This window comes from Argentina silus (genome assembly GCF_951799395.1).
Source record: "Argentina silus genome assembly, chromosome: 13".
In the NCBI taxonomy this organism is placed as follows: domain Eukaryota; kingdom Metazoa; phylum Chordata; class Actinopteri; order Argentiniformes; family Argentinidae; genus Argentina; species Argentina silus.
The window spans coordinates 8,948,370-8,960,869 of NC_139667.1; the positions used below are offsets into that span (position 1 = coordinate 8,948,370).

General features: G+C 49.0%; 2 protein-coding genes across 2 annotated transcripts in view; both read right to left on the reverse strand.

Moving 5' to 3' along the window:
- The window catches only part of atr (ATR checkpoint kinase), an 18,221-nt gene extending 7,878 nt beyond the window's left edge, over positions 1-10,343 (reverse strand). Inside the window, 26 exon segments of the mRNA XM_083684073.1 lie at positions 246-366; positions 522-637; positions 823-936; positions 1,113-1,319; positions 1,625-1,750; positions 1,922-2,015; positions 2,214-2,357; positions 2,970-3,100; positions 3,255-3,350; positions 3,520-3,609; positions 3,747-3,842; positions 4,012-4,206; positions 4,460-4,615; positions 5,154-5,325; positions 5,522-5,622; positions 5,723-5,919; positions 6,082-6,335; positions 6,542-6,740; positions 7,107-7,262; positions 7,365-7,525; positions 7,712-7,879; positions 7,979-8,121; positions 8,227-9,149; positions 9,404-9,556; positions 9,826-9,917; positions 10,166-10,343. Coding sequence (XP_083540199.1) covers positions 246-366; positions 522-637; positions 823-936; positions 1,113-1,319; positions 1,625-1,750; positions 1,922-2,015; positions 2,214-2,357; positions 2,970-3,100; positions 3,255-3,350; positions 3,520-3,609; positions 3,747-3,842; positions 4,012-4,206; positions 4,460-4,615; positions 5,154-5,325; positions 5,522-5,622; positions 5,723-5,919; positions 6,082-6,335; positions 6,542-6,740; positions 7,107-7,262; positions 7,365-7,525; positions 7,712-7,879; positions 7,979-8,121; positions 8,227-9,149; positions 9,404-9,556; positions 9,826-9,917; positions 10,166-10,218 — 4,458 coding nt within the window. The 5' untranslated portion in view covers positions 10,219-10,343.
- A 1,381-nt stretch (positions 10,344-11,724) lies between these two features.
- The window catches only part of pls1 (plastin 1 (I isoform)), a gene marked incomplete at its 5' end in the record, with an annotated part of 5,321 nt that continues 4,545 nt past the window's right edge, over positions 11,725-12,500 (reverse strand). The window contains 2 exons of the mRNA XM_083683387.1: positions 11,725-11,886; positions 12,202-12,326. Of these exons, the coding sequence (XP_083539513.1) occupies positions 11,748-11,886; positions 12,202-12,326 (264 nt within the window). The 3' untranslated portion in view covers positions 11,725-11,747. The remainder of the gene's footprint in view (positions 11,887-12,201; positions 12,327-12,500) is intronic.

A 12,500-nucleotide genomic window follows, 5' to 3' on the forward strand; every position in this document is an offset into this window, starting at 1 on the left:
CCCCCCCATGCGAATACTTGAGAACCAATCCATGCGCTCTGCTCCGACCTTGAATAGGGTGCTGGTTCACATGGGAGTGAATGAGAGTGAAGACAGTAGAGCTAATACTAGACAAGTGTTCACACATCACTGTGTACCGCATGGGTCTGGCTGGTCAGCCAGGCTAGGGAACCAGCTCAAGCCGGGTTGAATCCGGGGGTTAGGGAGAGATAAGGAGTTCGAAGGAGAAAGGGGTTCACACTCACTTTGCTGATGAGGTAGCCGGCCCAGGTAGCTGACCAGTCGGAGAACTTGCTCCCTCGGCTGCTCAGATACACAGGCTTCTTCAGCTTGGACCAGTTCACCACCTTCTGACTGCTCTTGTACCTACGCGGGGGGTTTGAAAAAGAGCATACAAGTCTGTGTGTACAGTACTGATAAGCTTCAGTGGTAAATATGTGTGTATTGGGTGTGTGCCTTTGCATATGGGGTGTGTGTAAGTGTATGTGTGTGTGTGTGTGTATGTGTGTGTGTGTGTGTACCTGCTGTTGAGGTGAGGCTCCAGGATCTCTTGGATCGTCTCAGGGAACCTCCTCCACAGCCTCCGGCCCGCAGAGTCACTGCGGCCCTCCCGACTCTCAAATATGGACAGGAGCTCCTAGAGCACGTCAACACACACACACACACACACACACACACACACACACACCACACACACACCACACACCACACACCACACACACAGTAAGGGCTGAAGGAGTAAGGGCTACATGAAGCAGCTACAGTACGAGCTGGTGTGTTTGTGTGTTTGGACATGGAGTTTTAAGGTGTGTGTGTGTGTACCTGCATGGCGTAAGCGGCTGAGTCCTGTGCTCTCACGTCGTCTGCGTATGCCAGGAAGGTTCTGGTCAGCTCTGTCAGCAGCTCATAGGCAAAGTTCTGGTCCTCTACCCCACTCTGACACACACACACACACACAGTAATTCTGGTCAACTTTTAATGAAATCATCAAATCAACCCTTCCTGGGAACATATAAACCGGTATATGTATGATGTATGGTCTTGGCGAGCAGGAGGGAGGCTCTTCATTAGGGTTAGCAGGGGGGAGGGTCTTTGGGGGGGCAGGTCCTTACCACAAAGGTGTTGCGGTTGCCGTGTGTGTGTGTGTGAGAGAGGTCCAGACGTCCGGGGTCGACGGCCCCCAGCTCCCCCAGACACTCCCCACAGAGCAGCCTCGCCTCGGGGGAGACGTCCTGACACCCTCGCAGCAACACCAGCACCAGAGACGAGATCACAGGTTCCACAGCCTCGCTGGCACACACCTGCCTCAACAACCACTCCTGGAGCGCGCACACACACACACACACACACACACACACACACACACACACACACACACACACACACACACACACACACACACACACACACACACACACACACACACACACACACACACACACACACACACACACACACACACACACACACACACACAGGTTGAAGCAATCATCTTACAATCCACATTCAATAGACATAACGACTGATATTCTCCCTTACCTTACATTACCCATCAGTAGCCTGGCTCTGATTATTCCATTAGCTCTGTGTGTGTGTGTGTGTGTGTGTGTGTGTGTGTGTCTACCTGGTTGCTGTGCATCAGGTCCCTGAGGCTGGTGAGAGCGTGTATTCTGACGTCAACATTCTCATGTTGAACGGCTCTCATAGAGAGCTGCAGTGCTGCAGCCAGGTCACTGGTCCTAGAGGTCAGCTAGAGACAGGAGGATCAGGATCATCATCATCATCATCAACACCATAACCATTATCACCACCATAACCATCATCACCATCATCACCACTATAACCATTATCACCATCATCATCATCATCATCAACACCATAACCATCATCACCATCACCACCACCACCACGTCCTACAGACCTTCTTGTAGTCCTGCAGCACAGTGTGGATGTCTTTGAGTTCAGGGTGGTCAGGCAGGAAGTAGATCTCATGGAGGTAGTCCCTCACCTCTTCTCTGCGTGACAGAAACACAAGCAGGCTACAGTCTGTGTGTGTGTGTGTGTGTGTGTGTTCATCTACACCTCAACTAAAAGCCATTTTTAGCCTTTTATATATATTTGGATTATTTGCATCTGAATGCTTGACAGTAACCACAAATTAAGTATTAGTTTAGTGAAGTGTGTGTGTGTATGTGTGTGTGTGTGTGTGTTACCTGTTGTCCAGTATCAGATAGCGTATGATAGCAGCGGTCTCTCTGGGCTGTAATGGGATGAGGGGGAGGAGCGCCACGATCACATGACTCAGCAGAGGACCCAGGTGGGCGGGCTCTACACTCCGCACAAAACACTCCCACGTCCTGTCCACACAGGAAATAGGAAGTGAGAGTGAGGAAGTCACTAGGTACACTCGTCATCATCAGTGGGATTGGGGAGTGACTGAGGGGACACGTCTGACCAGCAAACTGAAGTTTCTGAATTCCCGAATGGGTTAAAATGTGGTTACGGTTAGGTTTAGGGTCAGGGTTCATGGTGTGCAGGTCAGGCGTGTCTTCTTCGTCCCTACCGTCAGATTGAGTTTGGATTCCCTGCCTTGGCATCTATCAGAAATGTCCACTCAGGTTTATTGTTATCTGTATGCCATTGTCTGACATGTGCATCATGGACCCTACCTACAAAACGTGTTCACTGCATCTACTGTATATCTTTGCTCTCAAATAAAAACACATTTGAAAGAAGAAATGTCCACTCTTTCATTTCCCCTCATGGGTTAAAGCATTGGCTTGATGTAAGCATGGGCTAGAGGGGGTTCACAATGAATAAATACAGACTTTGGGGAGAGGGGCAGAGAATTGGGCCACAGCCATATACGTTTGACAGGATGACAATTCAATGAGGAACAACCCTTAAAATGTGGGGTGTGTGTGTGTGTGTGTGTGTGTGTGTGTGTGTGTGTGTGTGTGTGTACTGACTGGCAGCAGAGCAGAGGGAAGTCTTCTCGGTATCTCAGGCCTGTGCGCAGGGTGGTCATCATCTTCACTCTCACAGAGCTGATGTGTTTAGAGCCCATCAGACGCATCAGAGCCATCACGCTGGTCAGAGCCTACACACACACACATTATTTTTTTCATCACAATTCTGACTATTGTTTGCATGTAAATGTGTATTGTTTTGTATCGTGTGTGTATATTGTATATCAATTAAGAGGATAACTAAATACTCCATCAATCAATCTACACACACACACAAACACACACCATCTTTTTACGGTCCTTCTCTCCAGCACTGGAGCTGAGCAGCTGCATGTTAAAGAACGCCAGGATACCCAGTAGTTTGGGCTGTAGATAGTCAGCCTGAGAGAGAGAGAGAGGGAGAGAGAAAAAGAAGTGGAAGGGAGGGATAGAGAGAGAGAGGGAGGGAGAGAGATTTGTATGCTGTATTTGTATTTGATGCTTTGTATACAGAAAGCGGTGATGCCCTTACTATGAATATGAACAGTGGTGGGGGAAGTGATGTCATTACCATGCGTTCAGGGGTGGTGATGTCTCTGGGACCCTGGTACGGGTCGTCATTGGAGGCGAAGGAGGCCAGGATGGCCAGTCCATTAAACACCTGCATGAGCGTGCACACACACACACATAACAATCAAATCAATAAGCCATGTTATGTTGAAGATTTTAAACATTTGTGCTGTAGACTGTGTGTGTGTGTGTGTGTGTGTGTGTGTGTGTGTGTGTGTGTGTTCAGACCTGTTGGTAGTGTTCTCCCAGACGTAGCAGCAGTTCATTGTGAAGGCCCTGAAAGTCCTGCCTCAGCAAAGACCCCAGCTCAATCTCTGTCTCACTCTACAACAACAACAACAACAACAACAACTTTAATTCAGCAATCTCTCACTCACTCTAAACACACAACACACAAATGCAACAACATTGAGCAGATACCCTACTCAATTCTCACTTGAAGGTTAATTCAACACTCATATACTCACTAACACACACACACACGTTAAGTTACCTGCAGGTAGTGAAAGGCTCTCTCTAGCTCCTCTTTAGTGCAGGAGCAGACAAGATGGCTGAATATGTACTTGAAGTTGTTGATCAGGATCTCTCGTCGATTTGCCTTGAGCTCATTGGCCAGAGTGCGAATGAGGGCAGAGCCAGTGGAGCTGGCCTTTGCAGCGAGATAAGGCAGGAGCACCTGGAGAGTACGCTGCACACACACACACACACACACACACACACACACACACACAGACACACACAGACACACACAGACACACACAGACACACACAGACACACACACAGACTTCAAATCATACCTAAATCCTTGCTGATTTCTTCGCTTCATTTTGGTCGAGGTAGACCAAACTTATGGTAAGCAGTTGAGGAGAGTGTACGTGTGTGTGTGTGTCTGTGTGTGTGTGTGAATGTGTGTTTGTAGCACGTGTATGTGCATACTTACAGTGAGGAAGCGGTGGAGGTCCGGGAAGTCGAAGGCGTGTGCGATCTGAGACAGGATGTCGAGGGCCAGCTCTCTCTGATTGGCTGACTCGGTGCTCTGGTCCGGCGTGCTCCGCAGGGCTGTTGCGTGGCGCGAGTGCAGCGACTCCACAAGGAACTACACCAGAGAGAACCAACCAATCAGGAGCGGTCATTCCTTAGTATTCACTGTTGTCATATTGCACTGTGGTTCTGTATACAAGATGCCCACACAGTTTGACATAGTGTAGAGAAAATTTAGCAACTCTTGGAGGACAATGGAACTCAATAAAATGCTTCTTGAATGTAAAGACATAACCTGAGAGTGCCCATCTCTGCCTAAATGTACGGTCTTGTAGTCAAACTTTCAAGGGCGGTTTTCCTGGACAGGTAACACCTAACCCTAGACTAAAAAGTTTTTTTTTCCACTGAAAGTACAATTTATTCAGAAACTAGGATTAATCTGTGTCTGGGTAACTGCTAAAAACTTCTTTGATGATTTTTCCCTGAAAATGTAGTTCAGGATGAGGCTTAATCTGTCTCCAAGAAAACCACCCCTCAGTGTAGTACAGACTAAGCTGACAGACAGGGTTATTTTTTCCTTCCTTCCTTCCTTCCTTCCTTCCTTCCATCCATCCATCCATCCATCCATCCGTAGTGGTTTAGGCTGAACTGACCTGACAGACGGGGTTCTTGTACTGGCTGAACAGGGTCTGCAGTTTGAGTCCTTTAGCAGAGGCCAGAGCTCTGATCTGAGTGTAGGCAGCCACAGACACGGGCGAGGACTTGGACAGCAGGCAGTGGAGCAGCCTCAGGAGAGAGAAGGATACCAGGCTGCCCTGCGCTGCCCTGAGGGGGGGGAGAGGGAGGGGAAGAGGAGGAGGGAGGAAGAGAGAGAGAGAGCGAGGGCGAGAGAGAGAGGTAAAGGGAGGGAGGGAAGATAGTTAGAACGGCTACCAAGTAAACGTAGTCTCTGAAACGCTCTTTCTGGTTTTGACAGTGTGTGTGTGTGCGTGTGCGTAAGCGTAAGTGTGTGCTATGTTACCTGCCAATCTCTCCCGTGGTGAGGATGAGAGTATTGCGCAGGTCGTCGTCTCTGTTGAGCTTGGCGTTTGTGAACGCCTCCTTCAGACGAGACACCAAGAGCTGGGGGGGGGGGGGGGGGGGGGCAAGGGATACATCAACGAATCAACTCAGGTGACCATAACGATCCAACCCCCTGGTCCAATTCTGCAACATCACTCACCTCGCTGAGCGGACCCTGGTCAGGGTTAGGGGCGGGCTCTGCCAGCAGGAAGCGTACGGATTGGCTGAAGAGAGTTCGGACCTGTGGCTCCGGGTCTTCTATGAGACCAATCAGAGCGTTCAGAACGGCCTGTGAGTCGCTGTCGCCGCCCCCGAGACTCACGTGCTGACAGAGGTGAGGCAGAGCTTCTATGAAAGCTAGGACAAAAACATAGTGTGTTAGCGCGCGCACACACACACACACACACACACACACACACACACACACATACACATACACATACACATACACACACACATACACACACACACACACACACACACACACACACACACACACACACACACACACACACACACCTTGTTTGGCACTGCTGGCACCATGTCGTCCGAGCAGAGGTAGAAGTGGTTTGATGAGCGACGCTCCCAGGGAGGCAGTTATCCCAGCATGCTTGGTGGCAAGGCTGATACGGGAGCAGAGGATTGTGGGTAGTGGGATGGGCTCTGTGTGAGTGACACTGAGTTCGGAGCTCTCTGATAGGACGCAGGTCAGCTGACCAGCAATCCTCGCAAGCTCCACAGTCACCTGCTCTGAACCGTCCTCAAGCCTGGTGCTACACACAGACACACACACACACACACACACACACACACACATTAAATGGAATATTTCTTTGAAGGGATCTCATTCCCTGATTGCTACCGATGAAACAGTCATTACAACCGTTAAGAAGCTTAGAAAGCTAGAATATTACATATTGCACCTTTAATACACAGTGTGTGTGTGTGTGTGTGTGTGTGTGTGTGTGTGTGTACTCACAGTAGGGTGGTGTGTACGAGGTTGTGGTGTGTGTGTCCCAGGTGGTGTAGCAGCAGGGGGAAAGCTCGGACTGCTCCGGCTCTCACCACCTCATGTTGACTCTCCAGAGCCTGGGAAAACACAAACACACGCCACGCCTCACACACCCCCCGACGCAGCAACGCCAGCAGCAACACACACTCCGTCTGGACCTGGGGGGCTGCAGAGAGAGAGAAAAATTACTACTTAAAACATTGCTACCTTAAAGTTACGACTCCCACATGACAACTTTAAAAGTTACGACTCCAACATGACTACTGACTGACTATGACTAATGTTTGCTGAACAACCACTGCACTGGGTTTTCTGTGGGAACTTCCAAGGAATTATTAACTCTCTCACTTCAAGAGAGAACTGATCCCATTAAAAGTGGAATTTTACTTCAAGTCAGTCAAGTAGTCCACCATTGATAGGGTCCCACATAAATTCCATAAATCCAAAATCAATCCAAATCCCATGACACACACCATGCTGACGTCAAATGTGTCTGAGCAGAAGGCAGGCTGAAGTCGTCAGGGTAACTTACAGTAACAGGAGCCCAGTCTCTGAGCCAACCCGGGGAGGCTGGAGGGGAATCCTGCGCTCTGATAGGCCGAGTGAGATGCATGCTCACACACCCACGGCAGGGACAACAGCGCACACACACTCTGCTGCTGCGGGCCGTCCTTACTGGCACCGCTCACTGCAAACACACACAGAGAAAAGGTCTCATACAACACAGCAACCGCTAGTGGTCAGGTAGAGGGTGTGTGTGTGTGTGTGTGTGTGTGTGTTTTGTTCTTACTGGTCAGGTACAAGATGCAGTCCAGGGTCCTGATGGTGAGCTCCAATGCAGACTGCATGTGGGTGTGGTCAGCGTTTGATGGAGCCCTGTCCAACATGGACTGACAGCTCTTCAAAGCCTCATCTAGAATGTGAGCAGACACCCACAGAAGTGGAGAAGGGCTAAAGAGAGAGGACATGAAAAATATGCAATGTTATTACCATTTGTATTAAGAGGGGTGTGTGTGTGTGTGTGTGTGTGTGTGTGTGTGTGTGTGTGTGTGTGTGTGTATGTGTGTGTGTATGGTGTGTGTGGTGTGTGTGTGTGGTGTGTGTGTGTGTGTGGTGTGGTGTGTGTGTGTGTGTTACCTGGTGGGAGAGGAGCAGAGGCCTGCCAGGTATAGGATGAGAGCCAGCCCCTCCAGGGCTCTGAGGGTGATCTGGGGGTCGGGGTCAGAGTTCAGAGAGGTCAGCAGCTCCTCCAGCCTGCGGCTCACAGCTGCCCACACCTCGCTCCGGACCCGCATGTCCCCCTCCCTGAAAACACACACCAGAGGCGTCATACAGTACGCCGAAAAGTGTGTTTCAGAGCAATGAAGTGTGAATCTACGATCGAGAGACAGACAGATCACGTACATTGGTGGTGTTTTGGGGGTCTTGCTGGATGGGGGGTTGATGGTTAAGCAGGGTCTCTTGGCAACAGTCTCACCTTCCTCCCTCTCTTGCGTCGCCAAAGTAACCTCAGCCTTCAGAGCAGCATGGAGAAAGCCCTCCACACACTGCAACACACACACACATAAGAAACACTTCATCTATAACACACAGTATGTGTGTGTGTGTGTGTGTGTGTGTGTGTGTGTGAGTGTGTGTGTGTGTGTGTGTACCTCAGGCTGCTTCTCAGTGCCGATGCTGTGAGTGAGGGTTCTGCAGACGTCGGTGACTCTCTGTCTCCGTAATGACACTGCACTCTCATAGCCCGGAGCGACGGAGAGCAGGAAGTTGAAGACCAGGCACAGTGATTGGCTGACCTCCAAACCCAGCCCTGACCCTGACCCCCCCAGCACACACACGCGCTCTAACAGCAGTGCCAGGTGGGCACGCTCAAACCGGGGGGTTTCTTGAGCGGGGGTGTGTGTGTTAGAGCACCCTATAGGCCCAAACACACTACGCGTCAGGTTGAGCAGCTCTCCGCTGTAGGGCTGTTGTTCCACTGTGTGCGTGTGCATGTGTGTGTCCATTAGCTGAAGGTAAGCAGTGAAGAACTCCTGGCTCCGCCTCTCAGGGAATCCTCCCAGCTCCACCAATCGCCTCAACATCACCATAGCGACTCTCCTTAGACGAGCACTGCCATTGGCCAGGACAGAGCAGGCCGCGTCCCAAGCCACGCCCACCTCGCGACGGCAAGCTAATCCCCGAAGAGTGTTGCTCAGAACATCAAGTGTCACGGCAATCAGTGTTTCCAAGGCAGCAGGGGAGGAGAGGACGAGGGGAGAGGGGGTGAGGTAGGCGGAGACACACAGAGGGGAGACAGAGAAGCGTTGAAGTGTTACAGGCCACAGGGTATGCGTGTGTGTGCCTGTGAGGTGTGTGTATGTTCTCTTCGTGAGCGTGTGTGTGGCGAGTATGTTGCCGAGGTCCTGGGCCAACCCGAGCAGCTCCTGCGCAAGGGAGCTGAAGAGGATTGGCGCTCGGGCTCTGAGCGCGTGCAGTAAGGAGCAGAGCACAGCGGTGACTCGTCCATGGATGACATCACACTCAGGGGCCGCCGCCACTCGCAGCAACCTCCCCACCACCCACCTGCTGAACTCTAGAGAGAAAAGAGACGGAAAAGAGGAAGAGGTAAAAGTAGAGAATAGAAGACAGGTAGTGAGAGTGAGGTCAGACATCAAAACAGAGTGTAATACATTATACATCATTTCATGTTCTTGGCTTTGTTTTTGTACTACTGCTGTGGCATATTCATTTTGCAATTAAAACATAATATAAATCAAAGTTATTATTTCGAAGTTATTACTATATACACACACAATGAGGCAGAAGGCTATGCGCATTAGTTCTTACCAGCACTGCTCTGCTCTGTGTCAGAGTAGTGAGCTGGCTGACAGGCTGGGTTGACAAACATCAGAGAGGAGGACTTGATAAAGTGCTGCACGAAGTCCAGCAGCATCACACATGCAGGCTCTGAACTCGACCTCTTACTCAGCTCCAACGCCACTAAAACACAGCCACACAGAAAAACAGACAGACAGACAGACAGACAGACAATTAGACAGACAGACAGACAGACAGACAGACAGACAGACAGACAGACAGACACACACACACACACAGTTGTTGTTGTTGTTGTTGTTATCACTAGCAAATTAATACAGTTTAAGGAGAGTTGAAGTGAGGAGAAGAGAAAGTTACTTTAATTCAGAGGAGTTTTCAGAGGAGTTACTTTAATTCAGAGTAGGGCTTTTAAGATACACCCCTCTACTCACCGACATCCACGTCTGTCAGAATTCTGTCGATGAACTGACAGAGAATCTGACGAGGTTTCTGAGCGACCTGATTGTATTCTGCAGCGCTGGCACTGGAAACAATACGATAGAATACCAATGGAAACCATTTCAAGTCACATCTAGGAAGGTAAATAGCTATCCGACAATATTTATAGACAGTGTAAGTACAATCTCAGTAGTAGCCAAAGCCGACTGCTGCATGCTTTTGTGTATTTGACATTTAACAAGTTATAGTAGTACAGTAGTAGACCAACTACCTAGCTAGCAAAAACAAAGTGTGTTGTTCTGACATGGATGTGACAGCTAGCTCAAGACTAACCTCGCTAGCTCTTGAAGAGCAGGGATCATGGCAGACATTTCTAGTCCTTCCATCTTTAGACCAAGGAGAGTGAACACTGAAAAACACAACTTTCTCCAACTAGCTAGTTAAACAGGGGTGTGAGAAAAATACATCATCGCCCGAGCACGTTGTCATCCTCAGAAGGAAGGAACCATTCGAAAACTTTCGCTCCAAAGGTCTTGTACGGCAACTATCGAGGGTCATTCTTCATTCTGCCCCGCGCCTAATGCAAGCTCTCTTTCTCTTTCTCTCTCTTCTCTCTCTCTCTCTCTCTCTCTCTCTCTCTCTCTCTCTCTCTCTCTCTCTCTCTCTCTCTCTCTCTCTCTCTCTCTGTCTCACACTCACCCGCCTGCCTTGGAGTGTTACTGTAAAGGCAAAGTGTGCGTATTATTGCATGGATTTTTCATATGTCATATTCAATATTTTTCTTATGGCAGGGGTCATACATCCTCTTATCAGATCTCTTTCACTCACACTCTCTCTCACTCTCTCTCTCTCTCTCTCTCTCTCTCTCTCTCTCTCTCTCTCTCTCACTCACCCGCCTCTCTATACAATGAAATGTTCAGCATGCATTTATTATGGTAAGAAATATACATCAGATTCCAAAAGAGCAATACATTTACAATACATGTAAAATGTGTGGATGATCTGGGGCACTGGATTTGGAAACAGACAGTGTACGCCGACCATTTAAATGTCATCATGAAAGGAATGAAGTTTCTTTGTTGTTCCAGTGTTATGCCCCTGGGGTCTTTCGACAAGATCGCAACTAGTATGCCCATTATTCGCGCACGCACGCACACACACACACACACACACACACACACACACACACACACACACACACACACACACACACACACACACACACACACACACACACACACACACACACATCTCTTTGAACATTGGGCATGAGTTACTGGTTAGACCTTCAGTCTCCAAGGCACCAAACCATGTGCTTCGGCCGACATGTAAACAAAAACAATGTAAAACAAAAACACAGTAGGAAACAAGTTCATAGTATTTGTAAGATTCAGTTTAATATGTAAATAGTAATAGTAATACACAACATTTGGACAGACTTGGAGTGTTACTGTAAAGGCAAAGTGTGCGTATGATTGCATGGATTTTTCATATTACGTCTGCTCATATGGCAGGGGTCATACATCCTCTTATCAGATATGATATGGAATAATCGGCAGGTTTATGATTCTCTGATTATACACGACAATCACAGAAAAGATAAAAAGAAAGAGAGTGAGAGAGAGAGAGAGAGAGTGCAAGAGAGAGAGAGATGCTTGCACCCCTTTGATTTCTGCAAATCTTAAAGGACTGGGTAGGTGTACGTTAAAAAGGTGTTGATGCCGTATCACCAAGCCTCCCAATTAAGGTTGCTTTAACAACATTGCTTAGTGCCTACACTTCCACTCTGGTTCCTCCAGATCCTCTTCAAACACCAAGGGGGTAGAGACTAACAGGTTGTTGGCAATGCAACGAGAAACAGAGTGAAAGAGGGGAGAAAGTGGTTGAGTGAGTGGTGAGTCGGAGTAGGCGTGGTCTAGCGGTCCGCCTTCTTTAGGCCCCGCCCCATGAGGCAAGCAAACACGGTCATCACCATCTTGGGCTTCACCTCGACCAAGTCATCAGGCAACGCATACACACGAGCCCCGATCTTACGGGATACTGAGATAGCATACCTGGGAGAGGGGGAGAGAGAGAGAGAGAGAGAAGGAAGAGTTCATGTGAGATTTATATGAGATTTATAAATCATTTATATGATTTATATGGACAGTGGTACAGTGTGTGTGTGTCAGTATCAAACTCACTCCTGGTCCTGGAGAGCTGCAGGGACACACCTGATACAGCTCATCAAGGTTTTGAAGATCAGTTGATAAGCTCAATCAGTTGTGATAGCACTAGGCTGGGCCCACTGGGGCTTTCCAGGACCAGGATTGAGGATTACTAGAGTTAGTGGTAAGGTGTCAGAGGGCAGAGAGCTATGAATGATTTACTTGGCGTTGTTGAGTCTGTCAGTGTCACTCAGGTCTCCTCTCTTCACCATCTCTTGTTTCACAGCGTTGGGAGCGATGGTCTCAATCAGGTCTATCACGGGCAGACTGGTACTTATCAGTTTATCCTGCAGGTGAGAGAGTAGGGATTAACACACACTCAGACACACACACACGCACACACAGACACGCACACATACGCACAACACACACAGACACACACACACGCACACACAAACACAAACACACACACAAACACACGCACACACACGCACACACACACACACACCACACACACACAC